General features: G+C 44.1%; 1 protein-coding gene across 2 annotated transcripts in view; it reads right to left on the bottom strand.

The window, feature by feature from the left end:
- aldh1l1 (aldehyde dehydrogenase 1 family, member L1) overlaps positions 1–21,044 on the bottom strand; it is a 154,468-nt gene that overhangs the window by 89,583 nt on the left and 43,841 nt on the right. For both annotated transcript variants that reach the window (XM_086002160.1, XM_086002161.1), the window contains 4 exons: positions 16,493–16,582; positions 15,607–15,741; positions 14,802–14,927; positions 12,013–12,104 (listed from right to left, as the gene is read on the bottom strand). In XM_086002160.1, coding sequence (XP_085858286.1) covers positions 12,013–12,104; positions 14,802–14,927; positions 15,607–15,741; positions 16,493–16,582 — 443 coding nt within the window. The remainder of the gene's footprint in view (positions 1–12,012; positions 12,105–14,801; positions 14,928–15,606; positions 15,742–16,492; positions 16,583–21,044) is intronic.

Here is a 21,044-nt window from a genome sequence, read left to right on the forward strand (position 1 = left end):
GCTGGGATTGATAGTTATAATCTCCCAGTGCTGGGATTGATGGTTATAATCTCCCAGTGCTGTTGTTGATAGTTATAATCTCTCAGTGCTGGGATTGATAGTTATAATCTCCCAGTGTTGGTATTGGTAGTTATAATCTCTCAGTGCTGGTATTGATAGTTATAATCTCTCAGTGCTGGTATTGATAGTTATAATCTCTCAGTGCTGGTATTGGTAGTTATAATCTCCCAGTGCTGGGATTGATAGTTATAATCTCCCAGTGCTGGTATTGATAGTTATAATCTCCCAGTGCTGGTATTGATAGTTATAATCTCTCAGTGCTGGTATTGGTAGTTATAATCTCTCAGTGCTGGGATTGATAGTTATAATCTCCCAGTGCTGGTATTGATAGTTATAATCTCCCAGTGCTGGTATTGATAGTTATAATCTCTCAGTGCTGGTATTGATAGTTATAATCTCTCAGTGCTGGTATTGATAGTTATAATCTCTCAGTGCTGGTATTGATAGTTATAATCTCTCAGTGCTGGTGTTGATAGTTATAATCTCCCAGTGCTGGTATTGATAGTTATAATCTCTCAGTGCTGGTATTGACAGTTATAATCTCTCAGTGCTGGTCTTGATAGTTATAATCTCTCAGTGCTGGAATTGATAGTTATAATCTCTCAGTGCTGGTATTGATAGTTATAATCTCCCAGTGCTGGTATTGATAGTTATATTCTCTCAGTGCTGGGATTAATAGTTATAATCTCTCAGTGCTGGGATTGATAGTTATAATCTCCCAGTGCTGGTATTGATAGTTATAATCTCTCAGTGCTGGTATTGATAGTTATAATCTCTCAGTGCTGGGATTGATAGTTATAATCTCTCAGTGCTGGTATTGATAGTTATAATCTCTCAGTGCTGGGATTGATAGTTATAATCTCCCAGTGCTGGGATTGATAGTTATAATCTCCCAGTGCTGGTTTTGATAGTTATAATCTCTCAGTGCTGGTATTGATAGTTATAATCTCTCAGTGCTGGGATTGATAGTTATAATCTCTCAGTGCTGGGATTGATCGTTATAATCTCCCAGTGCTGGTATTGATAGTTATAATCTCTCAGTGCTGGTATTGATAGTTATAATCTCTCAGTGCTGGGATTGATAGTTATAATCTCTCAGTGCTGGGATTGATAGTTATAATCTCCCAGTGCTGGTATTGATAGTTATAATCTCTCAGTGCTGGTATTGATAGTTATAATCTCTCAGTGCTGGTATTGATAGTTATAATCTCCCAGTGCTGGTATTGACAGTTATAATCTCTCAGTGCTGGTATTGATAGTTATAATCTCCCAGTGCTGGTATTGATAGTTATAATCTCCCAGTGCTGGTATTGATAGTTATAATCTCCCGGTGCTGGTATTGATAGTTATAATCTCTCAGTGCTGGTATTGATAGTTATAATCTCCCAGTGCTGGTATTGATAGTTATAATCTCCCGGTGCTGGTATTGATAGTTATAATCTCCCAGTGCTGGGATTGATAGTTATAATCTCCCAGTGCTGGTTTTGATAGTTATAATCTCTCAGTGCTGGTATTGATAGTTATAATTTCTCAGTGCTGGGATTGATAGTTATAATCTCTCAGTGCTGGGATTGATCATTATAATCTCCCAGTGCTGGTATTGATAGTTATAATCTCCCAGTGCTGGTATTGATAGTTATAATCTCTCAGTGCTGGGATTGATAGTTATAATCTCTCAGTGCTGGGAATGATAGTTATAATCTCTCAGTGCTGGTATTGATAGTTATAATCTCTCTGTGCTGGGATTAATAGTTATAATCTCTCAGTGCTGGGATTGATAGTTATAATCTCCCAGTGCTGGGATTGATGGTTATAATCTCCCAGTGCTGTTGTTGATAGTTATAATCTCTCAGTGCTGGGATTGATAGTTATAATCTCCCAGTGTTGGTATTGGTAGTTATAATCTCTCAGTGCTGGTATTGATAGTTATAATCTCTCAGTGCTGGTATTGATAGTTATAATCTCTCAGTGCTGGTATTGGTAGTTATAATCTCCCAGTGCTGGGATTGATAGTTATAATCTCCCAGTGCTGGTATTGATAGTTATAATCTCCCAGTGCTGGTATTGATAGTTATAATCTCTCAGTGCTGGTATTGGTAGTTATAATCTCTCAGTGCTGGGATTGATAGTTATAATCTCCCAGTGCTGGTATTGATAGTTATAATCTCCCAGTGCTGGTATTGATAGTTATAATCTCTCAGTGCTGGTATTGATAGTTATAATCTCTCAGTGCTGGTATTGATAGTTATAATCTCTCAGTGCTGGTATTGATAGTTATAATCTCTCAGTGCTGGTGTTGATAGTTATAATCTCCCAGTGCTGGTATTGATAGTTATAATCTCTCAGTGCTGGTATTGACAGTTATAATCTCTCAGTGCTGGTCTTGATAGTTATAATCTCTCAGTGCTGGAATTGATAGTTATAATCTCTCAGTGCTGGTATTGATAGTTATAATCTCCCAGTGCTGGTATTGATAGTTATATTCTCTCAGTGCTGGGATTAATAGTTATAATCTCTCAGTGCTGGGATTGATAGTTATAATCTCCCAGTGCTGGTATTGATAGTTATAATCTCTCAGTGCTGGTATTGATAGTTATAATCTCTCAGTGCTGGGATTGATAGTTATAATCTCTCAGTGCTGGTATTGATAGTTATAATCTCTCAGTGCTGGGATTGATAGTTATAATCTCCCAGTGCTGGGATTGATAGTTATAATCTCCCAGTGCTGGTTTTGATAGTTATAATCTCTCAGTGCTGGTATTGATAGTTATAATCTCTCAGTGCTGGGATTGATCGTTATAATCTCCCAGTGCTGGTATTGATAGTTATAATCTCTCAGTGCTGGTATTGATAGTTATAATCTCTCAGTGCTGGGATTGATAGTTATAATCTCTCAGTGCTGGGATTGATAGTTATAATCTCCCAGTGCTGGTATTGATAGTTATAATCTCTCAGTGCTGGTATTGATAGTTATAATCTCTCAGTGCTGGTATTGATAGTTATAATCTCCCAGTGCTGGTATTGACAGTTATAATCTCTCAGTGCTGGTATTGATAGTTATAATCTCCCAGTGCTGGTATTGATAGTTATAATCTCCCAGTGCTGGTATTGATAGTTATAATCTCCCGGTGCTGGTATTGATAGTTATAATCTCTCAGTGCTGGTATTGATAGTTATAATCTCCCAGTGCTGGTATTGATAGTTATAATCTCCCGGTGCTGGTATTGATAGTTATAATCTCCCAGTGCTGGGATTGATAGTTATAATCTCCCAGTGCTGGTTTTGATAGTTATAATCTCTCAGTGCTGGTATTGATAGTTATAATTTCTCAGTGCTGGGATTGATAGTTATAATCTCTCAGTGCTGGGATTGATCATTATAATCTCCCAGTGCTGGTATTGATAGTTATAATCTCTCAGTGCTGGTATTGATAGTTATAATCTCTCAGTGCTGGGATTGATAGTTATAATCTCTCAGTGCTGGGATTGATAGTTATAATCTCCCAGTGCTGGTATTGATAGTTATAATCTCTCAGTACTGGTATTGATAGTTATAATCTCTCAGTGCTGGTATTGATAGTTATAATCTCCCAGTGCTGGTATTGATAGTTATAATCTCTCAGTGCTGGTATTGATAGTTATAATCTCCCAGTGCTGGTATTGATAGTTATAATCTCCCAGTGCTGGTATTGATAGTTATAATCTCCCGGTGCTGGTATTGATAGTTATAATCTCTCAGTGCTGGTATTGATAGTTATAATCTCTCAGTGCTGGTATTGATAGTTATAATCTCTCAGTGCTGGTATTGATAGTTATAATCTCTCAGTGCTGGTATTGATAGTTATAATCTCCCAGTGCTGGGATTGATAGTTATAATCTCCCAGTGCTGGTATTGATAGTTATAATCTCTCAGTGCTGGTATTGATAGTTATAATCTCCCAGTGCTGGTATTGACAGTTATAATCTCTCTGTGCTGGGATTGATAGTTATAATCTCCCAGTGCTGGGATTGATAGTTATAATCTCTCAGTGCTGGTATTGATAGTTATAATCTCCCAGTGCTGCTATTGATAGTTATAATCTCCCACTGCTGGTATTGACAGTTATAATCTCTCAGTGCTGGTATTGATAGTTAAAATCTCTCAGTGCTGGTATTGACAGTTATAATCTCTCAGTGCTGGTATTGATAGTTATAATCTCCCAGTGCTGGTATTGATAGTTATAATCTCTCAGTGCTGGTATTGATAGTTATAATCTCTCAGTGCTGGGATTGATAGTTATAATCTCTCAGCGCTGGTATTGATAGTTAAAATCTCCCAGTGCTGGTATTGATAGTTATAATCTCTCAGTGCTGGGATTAATAGTTATAATCTCTCAGTGCTGGGATTGATAGTTATAATCTCCCAGTGCTGGTATTGATAGTTATAATCTCTCAGTGCTGGTATTGACAGTTATAATCTCTCAGTGCTGGGATTGATAGTTATAATCTCTCAGTGCTGGTATTGATGGTTATAATCTCTCAGTGCTGGGATTGATAGTTATAATCTCCCAGTGCTGGTATTGATAGTTATAATCTCTCAGGGCTGGTATTGATAGTTATAATCTCTCAGTGCTGGGATTGATAGTTATAATCTCCCAGTGCTGGTATTGATAGTTATAATCTCTCAGTGCTGGGATTGATAGTTATAATCTCCCAGTGCTGGTATTGATAGTTATAATCTCTCAGTGCTGGGATTGATAGTTATAATCTCCCAGTGCTGGTATTGACAGTTATAATCTCTCAGTGCTGGTATTGATAGTTATAATCTCCCAGTGCTGGTATTGATAGTTTTAATCTCTCAGTGCTGCTATTGATAGTTATAATCTCCCAGTGCTGGTATTGATAGTAATAATCTCCCAGTGCTGGTATTGATAGTTATAATCTCCCAGTGCTGGTATTGATAGTTATAATCTCCCAGTGCTGGGAGTGATAGTTATAATCTCCCAGTGCTGGTACTGATAGTTATAATCTCTCAGTGCTGGTATTGATAGTTATAATCTCCCAGTGCTGGTATTGATAGTTATAATCTCCCAGTGCTGGTATTGATAGTTATAATCTCCCAGTGCTGGTATTGATAGTTATAATCTCTCAGTGCTGGTATTGATAGTTATAATCTCTCTGTGCTGGTATTGATAGGTATAATCTCCCAGTGCTGGTATTGATAGTTATAATCTCCCAGTGCTGCTATTGATAGTTATAATCTCTCTGTGCTGGTATTGATAGGTATAATCTCCCAGTGCTGGTATTGATAGTTATAATCTCTCAGTGCTGGTATTGATAGTTATAATCTCTCTGTGCTGGTATTGATAGTTATAATCTCTCAGTGCTGGTATTGGTAGTTATAATCTCCCAGTGCTGGTATTGAAAGTTATAATCTCCCAGTGCTGGTATTGATAGTTATAATCTCCCAGTGCTGGTATTGATAGTTATAATCTCTCAGTGCCGGGATTGATAGTTATAATCTCTCAGTGCTGGGATTGATAGTTATAATCTCTCAGTGCTGGTATTGATAGTTATAATCTCCCAGTGCTGGTATTGATAGTTATAATCTCTCTGTGCTGGGATTGATAGTTATAATCTCTCAGTGCTGGTATTGATAGTTATTATCTCCCAGTGCTGGTATTGATAGTTATAATCTCTCAGTGCTGGTATTGATAGTTATAATCTCCCAGTGCTGGTATTGATAGTTATAATCTCACAGTGCTGGTATTGATAGTTATAATCTCTCCGTGCTGGTATTGATAGTTATAATCTCCCAGTGCTGGTATTGATAGTTTTAATCTCCCAGTGCTGGTATTGGTAGTTATAATCTCCCAGTGCTGGTATTGATAGTTATAACCTCTCAGTGCTGGTATTGATAGTTATAATCTCCCAGTGCTGGTATTGATAGTTAGAACCTCTCAATGCTGGTATTGATAGTTATAATCTCTCAGTGCTGGTATTGATAGTTATAATCTCTCAGTGCTGGTATTGGTAATTAAAATCTCTCAGTGCTGGTATTGATAGTTATAATCTCTCAGTGCTAGTATTGATAGTTATAATCTCTCAGTGCTGGGATTGATAGTTATAATCTCCCAGTGCTGGTATTGATAGTTATAATCTCTCAGTGCTGGTATTGATAGTTATAATCTCCCAGTGCTGGGATTGATAGTTATAATCTCTCAGTGCTGGGATTGATAGTTATAATCTCCCAGTGCTGGGATTGATAGTTATAATCTCTCAGTGCTGGGATTGATAGTTATAATCTCTCAGTGCTGGGATTGATAGTTATAATCTCCCAGTGCTGGGATTGATAGTTATAATCTCTCAGTGCTGGTATTGATAGTTATAATCTCTCAGTGCTGGTATTGATAGTTATAATCTCTCAGTGCTGGGATTGATAGTTATAATCTCTCAGTGCTGGTATTGATAGTTATAATCTCCCAGTGCTGGGATTGATAGTTAGAATCTCTCAGTGCTGGGATTGATAGTTATAATCTCTCAGTGCTGGGATTGATAGTTATAATCTCTCAGTGCTGGTATTGATAGTTATAATCTCTCTGTGCTGGGATTAATAGTTATAATCTCCCAGTGCTGGGATTGATTGTTATAATCTCTCAGTGCTGGTATTGATAGTTATAATCTCCCAGTGCTGGTATTGACAGTTATAATCTCTCAGTGCTGGTATTGATAGTTATAATCTCCCAGTGCTGGTATTGATAGTTATAATCTCCCAGTGCTGGTATTGATAGTTATAATCTCTCAGTGCTGGTATTGATAGTTATAATCTCCCAGTGCTGGGATTAATAGTTATAATCTCTCAGTGCTGGGATTGATAGTTATAATCTCCCAGTGCTGGGATTGATAGTTATAATCTCCCAGTGCTGTTATTGATAGTTATAATCTCTCAGTGCTGGGATTGATAGTTATAATCTCCCAGTGCTGGTATTGGTAGTTATAATCTCTCAGTGCTGGGATTGATAGTTATAATCTCTCAGTGCTGGTATTGATAGTTATAATCTCTCAGTGCTGGGATTGATAGTTATAATCTCTCAGTGCTGGGATTGATAGTTATAATCTCTCAGTGCTGGGATTGATAGTTATAATCTCTCAGTGCTGGTATTGGTAGTTATAATCTCTCAGTGCTGGTATTGACAGTTATAATCTCTCAGTGCTGGTATTGATAGTTATAATCTCTCAGTGCTGGGATTGATAGTTATAATCTCCCAGTGCTGGGATTGATAGTTATAATCTCCCAGTGCTGTTATTGATAGTTATAATCTCCCAGTGCTGGTATTGGTAGTTATAATCTCTCAGTGCTGGGATTGATAGTTATAATCTCTCAGTGCTGGTATTGATAGTTATAATCTCTCAGTGCTGGGATTGATAGTTATAATCTCTCAGTGCTGGGATTGATAGTTATAATCTCTCAGTGCTGGGATTGATAGTTATAATCTCTCAGTGCTGGTATTGGTAGTTATAATCTCTCAGTGCTGGTATTGACAGTTATAATCTCTCAGTGCTGGTATTGATAGTTATAATCTCTCAGTGCTGGGATTGATAGTTATAATCTCCCAGTGCTGGGATTGATAGTTATAATCTCCCAGTGCTGTTATTGATAGTTATAATCTCTCAGTGCTGGGATTGATAGTTATAATCTCTCAGTGCTGGTATTGGTAGTTATAATCTCCCAGTGCTGGGATTGATAGTTATAATCTCCCAGTGCTGGTATTGATAGTTATAATCTCCCAGTGCTGGTATTGATAGTTATAATCTCTCAGTGCTGGTATTGGTAGTTATAATCTCTCAGTGCTGGGATTGATAGTTATAATCTCCCAGTGCTGGTATTGATAGTTATAATCTCCCAGTGCTGGTATTGATAGTTATAATCTCTCAGTGCTGGTATTGATAGTTATAATCTCTCAGTGCTGGTATTGATAGTTATAATCTCCCAGTGCTGGTATTGATAGTTATAATCTCTCAGTGCTGGTATTGATAGTTATAATCTCTCAGTGCTGGTATTGATAGTTATAATCTCCCAGTGCTGGTATTGATAGTTATTATCTCTCAGTGCTGGTATTGATAGTTATAATCTCTCAGTGCTGGTCTTGATAGTTATAATCTCTCAGTGCTGGCATTGATAGTTATAATCTCTCAGTGCTGGTATTGATAGTTATAATCTCCCAGTGCTGGTATTGATAGTTATATTCTCTCAGTGCTGGGATTAATAGTTATAATCTCTCAGTGCTGGGATTGATAGTTATAATCTCCCAGTGCTGGTATTGATAGTTATAATCTCTCAGTGCTGGTATTGATAGTTATAATCTCTGAGTGCTGGGATTGATAGTTATAATCTCTCAGTGCTGGTATTGATAGTTATAATCTCTCAGTGCTGGGATTGATAGTTATAATCTCCCAGTGCTGGGATTGATAGTTATAATCTCCCAGTGCTGGTTTTGATAGTTATAATCTCTCAGTGCTGGTATTGATAGTTATAATCTCTCAGTGCTGGGATTGATAGTTATAATCTGTCAGTGCTGGGATTGATCGTTATAATCTCTCAGTGCTGGGATTGATAGTTATAATCTCTCAGTGCTGGGATTGATAGTTATAATCTCCCAGTGCTGGTATTGATAGTTATAATCTCTCAGTGCTGGTATTGATAGTTATAATCTCTCAGTGCTGGGATTGATAGTTATAATCTCTCAGTGCTGGTATTGATAGTTATAATCTCCCAGTGCTGGTATTGATAGTTATAATCTCCCAGTGCTGGTATTGATAGTTATAATCTCTCAGTGCTGGGATTAATAGTTATAATCTCCCAGTGCTGGTATTGATAGTTATAATCTCTCAGTGCTGGTATTGATAGTTATAATCTCCCAGTGCTGGTATTGATAGTTATAATTTCCCAGTGCTGGTATTGATAGTTATAATCTCCCAGTGCTGGTATTGATAGTTATAATCTCCCAGTGCTGGGATTGATAGTTATAATCTCCCAGTGCTGGTACTGATAGTTATAATCTCTCAGTGCCGGTATTGATAGTTATAATCTCCCAGTGCTGGTATTGATAGTTATAATCTCCCAGTGCTGGTTTTGATAGTTATAATCTCTCAGTGCTGGTATTGATAGTTATAATCTCCCAGTGCTGGTATTGATAGTTATAATCTCTCAGTGCTGGTATTGATAGTTATAATCTCTCAGTGCTGGGATTGATAGTTATAATCTCTCAGTGCTGGGATTGATAGTTATAATCTCCCAGTGCTGGTATTGATAGTTATAATCTCTCAGTGCTGGTATTGATCGTTATAATCTCTCAGTGCTGGGATTGATAGTTATAATCTCTCAGTGCTGGTATTGATAGTTATAATCTCCCAGTGCTGGTATTGATAGTTATAATCTCCCAGTGCTGGTATTGATAGTTATAATCTCTCAGTGCTGGGATTAATAGTTATAATCTCCCAGTGCTGGTATTGATAGTTATAATCTCTCAGTGCTGGTATTGATAGTTATAATCTCCCAGTGCTGGTATTGATAGTTATAATTTCCCAGTGCTGGTATTTATAGTTATAATCTCCCAGTGCTGGTATTGATAGTTATAATCTCCCAGTGCTGGGATTGATAGTTATAATCTCCCAGTGCTGGTACTGATAGTTATAATCTCTCAGTGCCGGTATTGATAGTTATAATCTCCCAGTGCTGGTATTGATAGTTATAATCTCCCAGTGCTGGTATTGATAGTTATAATCTCCCAGTGCTGGTATTGATAGTTATAATCTCTCAGTGCTGGTATTGATAGTTATAATCTCTCTGTGCTGGTATTGATAGGTATAATCTCCCAGTGCTGGTATTGATAGTTATAATCTCCCAGTGCTGGTATTGATAGTTATAATCTCTCTGTGCTGGTATTGATAGGTATAATCTTCCAGTGCTGGTATTGATAGTTATAATCTCTCAGTGCTGGTATTGATAGTTATAATCTCTCAGTGCTGGTATTGATAGTTATAATCTCCCAGTGCTGGTATTGATAGTTATAATCTCCCAGTGCTGGGATTGATAGTTATAATCTCCCAGTGCTGGTACTGATAGTTATAATCTCTCAGTGCCGGTATTGATAGTTATAATCTCCCAGTGCTGGTATTGATAGTTATAATCTCCCAGTGCTGGTATTGATAGTTATAATCTCCCAGTGCTGGTTTTGATAGTTATAATCTCTCAGTGCTGGTATTGATAGTTATAATCTCCCAGTGCTGGTATTGATAGTTATAATCTCTCAGTGCTGGTATTGATAGTTATAATCTCTCAGTGCTGGGATTGATAGTTATAATCTCTCAGTGCTGGGATTGATAGTTATAATCTCCCAGTGCTGGTATTGATAGTTATAATCTCTCAGTGCTGGTATTGATCGTTATAATCTCTCAGTGCTGGGATTGATAGTTATAATCTCTCAGTGCTGGTATTGATAGTTATAATCTCCCAGTGCTGGTATTGATAGTTATAATCTCCCAGTGCTGGTATTGATAGTTATAATCTCTCAGTGCTGGGATTAATAGTTATAATCTCCCAGTGCTGGTATTGATAGTTATAATCTCTCAGTGCTGGTATTGATAGTTATAATCTCCCAGTGCTGGTATTGATAGTTATAATTTCCCAGTGCTGGTATTTATAGTTATAATCTCCCAGTGCTGGTATTGATAGTTATAATCTCCCAGTGCTGGGATTGATAGTTATAATCTCCCAGTGCTGGTACTGATAGTTATAATCTCTCAGTGCCGGTATTGATAGTTATAATCTCCCAGTGCTGGTATTGATAGTTATAATCTCCCAGTGCTGGTATTGATAGTTATAATCTCCCAGTGCTGGTATTGATAGTTATAATCTCTCAGTGCTGGTATTGATAGTTATAATCTCTCTGTGCTGGTATTGATAGGTATAATCTCCCAGTGCTGGTATTGATAGTTATAATCTCCCAGTGCTGGTATTGATAGTTATAATCGCTCTGTGCTGGTATTGATAGGTATAATCTTCCAGTGCTGGTATTGATAGTTATAATCTCTCAGTGCTGGTATTGATAGTTATAATCTCTCAGTGCTGGGATTGATAGTTATAATCTCTCAGTGCTGGTATTGATAGTTATAATCTCCCAGTGCTGGTATTGATAGTTAAAATCTCTCTGTGCTGGGATTGATAGTTATAATCTCTCAGTGCTGGTATTGATAGTTATAATCTCCCAGTGCTGGTATTGATAGTTATAATCTCTCAGTGCTGGTATTGATAGTTATAATCTCCCAGTGCTGGTATTGATAGTTATAATCTCTCAGTGCTGGTATTGATAGTTATAATCTCTCAGTGCTGGTATTGATAGTTATAATCTCCCAGTGCTGGTATTTATAGTTATAATCTCCCAGTGCTGGTATTGGTAGTTATAATCTCCCAGTGCTGGTATTGATAGTTATAATCTCTCAGTGCTGGTATTGATAGTTATAATCTCTCAGTGCTGGTATTGATAGTTATAATCTCTCAGTGCTGGTATTGATAGTTATAATCTCTCAGTGCTGGTATTGATAGTTATAACCTCTCAGTGCTGGTATTGATAGTTATAATCTCTCAGTGCTGGTATTGATAGTTATAATCTCTCAGTGCTGGTATTGGTAGTTATAATCTCTCAGTGCTGGTATTGATAGTTATAATCTCTCAGTGCTGGTATTGATAGTTATAATCTCTCAGTGCTGGTATTGATAGTTATAATCTCTCGGTGCTGGTATTGATAGTTATAATCTCTCGGTGCTGGGCTCAGTCTAGTATTGGGCCACCAGCCTTGGCGAAGCAGTTTTCCTACCAGTAGCCATTTGTTGAATTGCTTCTCCACAACTCTGACGCTTGATGGACTTTAAAAGTCAACGAGCCCCGGTGTGACCCTGGGGCCAGGGCAATTACCTGACCACATCCATCGAAGCAGCTCCTGACTTGAAAAAATCAGTCGAATCCACAATTTCTTCTACATTGGAGAGGATGCCCATCCAGACAGCCTAGTCCAAACAAAGCATGGAGGAAGATTACAGGCTGGGAGGAGATACAGAATGCAGCATCAACAAGAAGCGGTTTCATCAACAAGGCGCATTCCCTGAAAGATCGAGTGGAACTTCTAACATTTTTAAAAACTCTTTTGCTTAATTTTGTGCCTGTCGAAATGAGGATGTCAATGCTGGGAATGAGAGGTATGAATATCAAATACTCCCAGGGCAGGTACAGCACGGGTTAGATACAGAGTAAAGCTCCCTCTACACTGTCCCATCAAACAATCCCAGGACAGGTGCATCACGGGTTAGATACAGAGTAAAGCTCCCTCTACACTGTCCCATCAAACACTCCCAGGGCAGGTACAGCACGGGTTAGATACAGAGTAAAGCTCCCTCTACACTGTCCCATCAAACAATCCCAGGACAGGTACAGCACGGGTTAGATACAGAGTAAAGCTCCCTCTACACTGTCGCATCAAACACTCCCAGGGCAGGTACAACACGGGTTAGATACAGAGTAAAGCTGCTTCTACACTGTCCCATCAAACACTCCCAGGGCAGGGACAGCACGGGTTAGATACAGAGTAAAGCTCCCTCTACACTGTCCCATCAAACACTCCCAGGGCAGGTACAGCACGGGTTAGATACAGAGTAAAGCTCCCTCTACACTGTCCCATCAAACACTCCCAGGGCAGGTACAGCACGGGTTAGATACAGAGTAAAGCTCCCTCTACACTGTCCCATCAAACACTCCCAGGGCAGGTACAGCACGGGTTAGATACAGAGTAAAGCTCCCTCTGCACTGTCCCATCAAACACTCCCAGGGCAGGTACAGCACGGGTTAGATACAATGTAAAACTCCCTCTACACTGTCCCATCAAACACTCCCAGGGCAGGTGCAGCACGGGTTAGATACAGAGTAAAGCTCCCTCTACACTGTCCCATCAAACACTCCCAGGGCAGGTACAGCACGGGTTAGATACAGCGTAAAGCTCCCTCTACACTGTCCCATCAAACACTCCCAGGGCAGGTACAGCACAGGTTAGATACAGAGTAAAGCTCCCCCTACACTGTCCCATCAAACACCCCCAGGGCAGGTAGAGCACGGGTTAGATACAGAGTAAAGCTCCCTCTACACTGTCCCATCAAACACTCCCAGGACAGGTACAGCACGGGTTAGATACAGAGTAAAGCTCCCTCTACACTGTCCCATCTAACACTCCCAGGGCAGGTACAGCACGGGTTAGATACAGAGTAAAGCTCCCTCTGCACTGTCCCATCAAACACTCCCGGGGCAGGTACAGTTACGGGTTAGATACAGAGTAAAGCTCCCTCTACACTGTCCCCATCAAACACTCCCAGGGCAGGTACAGCACGGGTTCGATACAGAGTAAAGCACCCTCTACACTGTCCCATCAAACACTCCCACGACAGGTACTGCACGGGTTAGATAGAGTAAAGCTCCCTCTATACTGTCCCATCAAACACTCCCAGGGCAGGTACAGCACGGGTTAGATACAGAGTAAAGCTCCCTCTGCAGTGTTCCATCAAACACCCCCAGGGCAGATACAGCACGGGTTAGATACAGAGTAAAGCTCCCTCTGCACTGTTCCATCCAACACTCCCAGGGCAGGTACAGCACGGGTTAGATACATAGTAAAGCTCCCTCTACACTGTCCCATCAAACACTCCCAGGGCAGGTACAGCACGGGTTAGATACAGAGTAAAGCTCCTTCTACACTGTCCCATCAAACACTCCCGGGGCAGGTACAGTTACGGGTTAGATACAGAGTAAAGCTTCCTCTACACTGTCCCCATCAAACACTCCCAGGGCAGGTACAGCATGGGTTAGATAGAGTAAAGCTCCCTCTACACTGTCCCATCAAACACTCCCAGGGCAGGTACAGCACGGGTCAGATGCAGAGTAAAGCTCCCTCTGCACTGTTCCATCAAACACCCCCAGGGCAGATACAGCACGGGTTAGATACAGAGTAAAGCTCCCTCTGCACTGTTCCATCAAACACTCCCAGGGCAGATACAGCACGGGTTAGATACAGAGTAAAGCTCCCTCTACACTGCCCCATCAAACACTCCCAGGGCAGGTACAGCACGGGTTAGATACAGAGTAAAGCTCACGCTATACTGACCAAATTATAACCCTCAGCACCAACCTCTGAAGTATGCCCCTTGCTGCACCAGTGTGACTTTTTTCCAATGTCCTCATTTTGCAGCTTTTGAGCGAGTTTAGCAGTGTTGTGTCCAATCTGTTGCGATGTTGTTCTGTGGACCCACAACCAGAAGGGTTTGAGTTGAGACTCAAAGCCATGTCATGCAGGCACCTCACAGCCAGCAGAGAAAGGAAACCTGCAGCCCTTCACTCTGAGCTAGGATTGCACCCAGGACAGAGAATGACATCGAATGTACAGCACAGAAACTGGCCGTTTGACTCAACTGGTCTGTGCCGGTGTTTCTGCTCCACACCAGCCTCCTCCCACCCTCTTCATCTCATCCTATCAGCATATCCTTCGATTCCTTTCTCCCTCATGTGTTTATCCAGCTTCCCCTTAATGTATCTCTGCTCTTCGCCTCAACCACTCCCTGTGGTAGCGAGTTCCACATTCTCCCCACTCTCTGGGTAAAGCAGTTTCTCCTGAATTCCCTATTGGATTGATTCCCTGTTGGACATGGCGCTACTTATACTCTTACCCTGACTTCCTCTTTGACTTTCATCTCCTCTTCGGTCAACTCCACCGAAGAACTTTCTGAAGAAGAGAAGTACTTGGAGGCTGGGATCATTTTGCCGTCTTCAAACTGGAGGTTCTTCACCAAAACCTGAAAGGAAACCACAAGTTTTTGTGGAACTATCACCCCAACAGGATATTGGGGTTAAAATTCAACAAGGGCGGGGACGCAACACGAGCGATAGCGTCTCATCCACCCGTTATACACCCCGCCCGATTGTTCCTTTCCAATGAGTAGATTGGGCCGATACTCTCTGGAGTTTAGCAGAATGAGAGGTGATCTCATTGAAACATACAAGATTCTGAGGGGGATTGACAGGGTCGATGCTGAGAGGTTGTTTCCCCCTGGCTGGAGAGTCTAGAACCAGGGGTCACAGTCTCAGGATAAGGGGTCGGCCATTTAAGACCGAGATGAGGAGGAATTTCTTCACTCGGAGGGTTGTGAATCTTTGGAATTCTCTGCCCCAGAGGGCTGTGAATGCTGAGTCGTTGAGTATATTCAAGGCTGAGATCGATAGATTTTTGGACTCTCAGGGAATCGAGGGATATGGAGATCGGGCGGAGTTGAGGTCGATGATCTGCCATGATCTCATTGAATGGCGGAGCAGGCTCGAGGGGCCGAATGGCCAACTCCTGCTCCTATTCCTTATGTTCTTATGAATTTTACTCCTAGAGTGTCACATTTATAGTTCCCCTTGCCTCAATCAGACAATACAACAGAGAGGTTTCCGATGACGCATAATTCAGTTTTTGCATAAAAGGTTTGTTACCATTTTACCGTCATTCCCAAACAGGACCAGGCCATTTTTGGCAACGATGCCAGGTTTGTGAGCTCCAGGAATGTCCAGGGTCTGCCCCTGGGGAGGGGAGCTATCGAACAGTGTCGCGCCGAAAAATGTCAGCTTCTGAAATTAAGGTGGAAAAATTACGTCATGTTTTGTTACACATCCCTCCTCCCGACTACCCATTGCTGCTGATTGGTGCAGGCCCCCTTCGTCAGCTTGGCTCAGTTGGTATCACTCTCCCCTCTGAATCAGAAGGTTGTGGGTTCAAGCACCACTTCAGCGCATAATCCAGACTAACACTCCAGTGCAGTGTTGAGGGAGCACTGTATTGCCAGAGGTTGCTGTCTCCTTCAGATGAAACATTTAAACTCAGGCCCCGTCTAAATGCTGAGGTGTCCTACGGCCACAACTGGAAGAAGAACAGGGGAGTTCTCCCTGGTGTCCTGGGCCAATATTCATCCCTCAATCAACATCACTAAAAACAAATCATCTGGTGATGAATCTCATTAACTTGTAGGAACTTGCTGTTCGCAAATTGGCTGCCATGATTTCCTACAGAACAAGCCACCACACTTCAAAAGTAATTGATTGGCTGTGAAGTGTTTTGGGACGTCCTGGGGATAAGTGAGAGGTTTTATTTCCTCATCAGCCATTTTGATTCCCTCCCCCTTAAAATTATGGTTGAGTGACGATCTCCTGAAAGGGGTAGGGAGGCCAGGACAATACTCCCGTTACCCACCCACCCCCTCCCAGTCACACGTGGCCTCACCAATTAATTCAATGCTTTTTCTGAACAGTTCCATTTTTTTGGTCATCGTGGAGAACCCGGATTTCAATTATTATCTTTGCCGTTACTCCGCTCAACACTTACATGTCCATTGACCTCTGCCCAGGCTCCAGGGACCTTGTCGTTGCCTCGGATCCAGTTGTGAAGGGCCTCCGCTGGCTGCTCCCAGTTAATCTAAACAGCGAAGCAAGGAATGAGTTAGTTGTCCTCTTGGAGGCTGATGGCCTTTACCCACTCCCTGCCTCAATACATTTACTGATGGTGCCTGAGGCAGCCCCGTGTCCTAACTCACACCCAGTCCCGTTCACCCATCACCCCCTGTGCTCACTGCCCCGTGTCCTAACTCACACCCAGTCCCGTTCACCCATCACCCACTGTGCTCACTGCCCTGTGTCCTAACTCACACCCAGTCCCGTTCACCCATCACCCCCTGTGCTCACTGCCCCGTGTCCTAACTCACACCCAGTCCCGTTCACCCATCACCCCCTGTGCTCACTGCCCCGTGTCCTAACTCACACCCAGTCCCGTTCACCCATCACCCCCTGTGCTCACTGCCCCGTGTCCTAACTCAGACCCAGTCCCGTTCACCCATCACCCCCTGTGCTCACTGCCCCGTGTCCTAACTCACACCCAGTTCCGTTCACCCATCACCCACTGTGCTCACTGCCCCGTGTCCTAACTCACACCCAGTCCCGTTCACCCATCACCCCCTGTGCTCACTGCCCCGTGTCCTAACTCACACCCAGTCCCGTTCACCCATCACCCCCTGTGCTCACTGCCCCGTGTCCTAACTCACACCCAGTCCCGTTCACCCATCACCCCCTGTGCTCACTGCCCCGTGTCCTAACTCACACCCAGTCCCGTTCACCCATCACCCCCTGTGCTCACTGCCCTGTGTCCTAACTCACACCCGGTCCCGTTCACCCATCACCCTCTGTGCTCACTGCCCCGTGTCCTAACTCACACCCAGTCCCATTCACCCATCACCCCCTGCGCTCACTGCCCCGTGTCCTAACTCACACCCAGTCCCGTTCACCCATCACCCCCTGTGCTCACTGCCCCGTGTCCTAACTCACACCCGGTCCCGTTCACCCATCACCCCCTGTGCTCACTGCCCCGTGTCCTAACTCACACCCAGTCCCGTTCACCCATCACCCCCTGTGCTCACTGCCCCGTGTCCTAACTCACACCCGGTCCCGTTCACCCATCACCCCCTGTGCTCACTGCCCCGTGTCCTAACTCACACCCAGTCCCGTTCACCCATCACCCCCTGTGCTCACTGCCCCGTGTCCTAACTCACACCCAGTCCCGTTCACCCATCACCCCCTGTGCTCACTGCCCCGTGTCCTAACTCGCACCCAGTCCCGTTCACCCATCATCCTCTGTGCTCACTGCCCCGTGTCCTAACTCACACCCAGTCCCGTTCAACCATCACCCCTGTGCTCACTGCCCCGTGTCCTAACTCACTCCCAGTCCTGTTCACCCATCACCCTCTGTGCTCACTGTCCCGTGTCCTAACTCACACCCAGTCCCGTTCACCCATCACCCCCTGTGCTCACTGCCCCGTGTCCTAACTCGCACCCAGTCCCGTTCGCCCATCACCCCCTGTGCTCACTGCCCCGTGTCCTAACTCACACCCAGTCCCGTTCACCCATCACCCACTGTGCTCACTGCCCCGTGTCCTAACTCACACCCAGTCCCGTTCACCCATCACCCGCTGTGCTCACTGCCCCGTGTCCTAACTCACACCCAGTCCCGTTCACCCATCACCCACTGTGCTCACTGCCCCGTGTCCTAACTCTCACCCAGTCCCGTTCACCCATCACCCCCTGTGCTCACTGCCCCATGTCCTAACTCACACCCAGTCCCGTTCACCCATCAGCCCCTGTGTCGCTGACCTACACTGGCTTCTGGTCCGGCAATGCCTCAAATTTAAAATTCTCATCCTCATGTTTAAATCCCTCCATGGCCTCGCCCCTCCCTATCTCTGTAATCTCCACCAGCCCCGCAACCCTCCAAGATCCCTGTATGTCTGAACCAGACTGTTTGCAACCTTGGTGTCATATCTGACCCTGAAATGAGCTCCGACCACATATCCTCGCTATCACTAAGACCGCCTTTTTTCCACCTCCATAACATCGCCCGTCTCCGCCCCTGCCTCAGCTCATCCGCTGCTGAAACCCTCATCCATGCCTTTGTTACCTCTAGACTTGACCATTCCAACACACTCCTGGCTGGTCTCCCACTTTCTAGCCTCCATAAACTTGAGGTCTTCCAAAGCTCGGCTGCCCGTGTCCTAACTCGCACCAAGTCCCGTTCACCCACCACCCCTGTTCTCGCTGACCTACATTGGCACCTGGTTAAGCAGCGCCTCAATTTCAAAATTCTCATCCTTGTTTTCAAATCCCTCCATGGCCTCGCCCCTCCCTATCTCTGTAACTTTCTCTAGCCCCAATACCACCCGCACCCGCCCCCCCCCGCCCCCCACTCCGAGATCTCTGCGCTCCTCCAATTCTGGCCTCTTGAGCAACCCCTGATTTTAATCGCTCCACCATTGGCTCCGTGTCTTCAGCTGCCTGGGACCTAAGCTCTGGAATTCCCTCCCTAAACCTCTCCGCCTCTCTCTCCTCATTTAAGACACTCCTTAAAACCGACCTCTCTGACTAAGTTTATGGTCACCTGTCCTAATATCTCCTTATGTGGCTCAGTGACAGATTTAGTTTGATAATCGCTCCTGTGAAGCATCTTGGGACGGTTTACTACGTTAAAGGCGCTATATAAATACAAGTTGTTGAAGCTACAATTCATCTCACTGCCCTTCTGCGAGGGATGGAAACAGTGAGCATTTCAATTTCTACTCGTTCTCCTGATGACGTGCTGGGGATGCACGACAGAGAAAGCCCTGTGTCACTGACTGTATCTCTACTGATGTTAATCCAGCTCCCTCACACTGTCACTCAGTAACCCCTCTCCCCCAGCGCTCTGTGTTACTGACTGTATCTCTACTGATGTTAATCCAGCTCCCTCACACTGTCACTCAGTAACCCCTCTCCCCCAGCGCCCTGTGTTACTGACTGTATCTCTACTGATGTTAATCCAGCTCCCTCACACTGTCACTCAGTAACACCTCTCCCCCAGCGCCCTGTGTTACTGACTGTATCTCTACTGATGTTAATCCAGCTCCCTCACACTGTCACTCAGTGACCCCTCTCCCCCAGCGCCCTGTGTCACTGACTGTATCTCTACTGATGTTAATCCAGCTCCCTCACACTGTCACTCAGTAACTCCTCTCCACCAGCGCCCTGTGTTACTGACTGTATCTCTACTGATGTTAATCCAGCTCCCTCACACTGTCACTCAGTAACCCCTCTCCCCCAGCGCTCTGTGTCACTGACTGTATCTCTACTGATGTTAATCCAGCTCCCTCACACTGTCACTCAGTAACCCCTCTCCCCCAGCGCTCTGTGTCACTGACTGTATCTCTACTGATGTTAATCCAGCTCCCTCACACTGTCACTCAGTAACCCCTCTCCCCCAGCGCCCTGTGTCACTGACTGTATCTCTACCGATGTTAATCCAGCTCCCTCACACTGTCACTCAGTAACTCCTCTCCACGAGCGCCCTGTGTTACTGACTGTATCTCTACTGATGTTAATCCAGCTCCCTCACACTGTCACTCAGTAACCCCTCTCCCCCAGCGCTCTGTGTCACTGACTGTATCTCTACTGATGTTAATCCAGCTCCCTCACACTGTCACTCAGTAACCCCTCTCCCCCCAGCACCCTGTGTCACTGACTGTATCTCTACTGATGTTAATCCAGCTCCCTCACACTGTCACTCAGTAACCCCTCTCCCCCAGCGCCCTGTGTTACTGACTGTATCTCTACTGATGTTAATCCAGCTCCCTCACACTGTCACTCAGTAACCCCTCTCCCCCCAGCACCCTGTGTCACTGACTGTATCTCTACGGATGTTAATCCAGCTCCCTCACACTGTCACTCAGTAACCCCTCTACCCCAGTGCCCTGTGTTACTGACTGTGGCCTAGATTTTCAGTATAGACAGTTTTGGGGCGCTAACCTTAGCGCCCGCCCGAAGTTAGCGCCCGCCCCAAAGTAGCGCCCCGTTGCCGGAAATTCAGTGGCTTCGCCCTAAGAGGTTGGTGGAGCGCTAAAAGAGGCGTTCCACTACTATCTTTAGGCGCTAAGCCGGCGGTGCAGAGCGCTGCGCACGGCAGACACTCTGGTGCCAGTGAGCTCTTAAAGGGGAAGGGTGCATGTGTTTATTTGCAAAGGCAGAGTCTGGGGGGGAAAAGACGAAGAAAGACGAGGAGGAGGAGGAGGAGGAGGAGGAGGAGGAGGAGGAGGAGGAGGAGGAGGTGGTGGTGGTGGTGTCCGGAAACATAAATACACCATTCACAACACACTGGTTCCTTCCATTATAGTGCAGGAGGAGGGCCCTTTAATTTGCGCTCCCCAGGGTGTGTTGCGTTCCATTTTACAAACGCACTGGACGCCAGCCGCACAATCGGGCGGTCCGACTGAAGTTTGGATTCGGGGCGGCCAAACGGCGTTGCACGAGGATGTGACGTCATTTTCTGCGCGCGCATCCGGGCGGCCGCTAAACTTTGCGCCGGC

Source organism: Somniosus microcephalus, chromosome 11 (assembly GCF_052327205.1).
Source record: "Somniosus microcephalus isolate GS21.2 chromosome 11, FLI_Smic_1.0, whole genome shotgun sequence".
Classification (NCBI taxonomy): domain Eukaryota; kingdom Metazoa; phylum Chordata; class Chondrichthyes; order Squaliformes; family Somniosidae; genus Somniosus; species Somniosus microcephalus.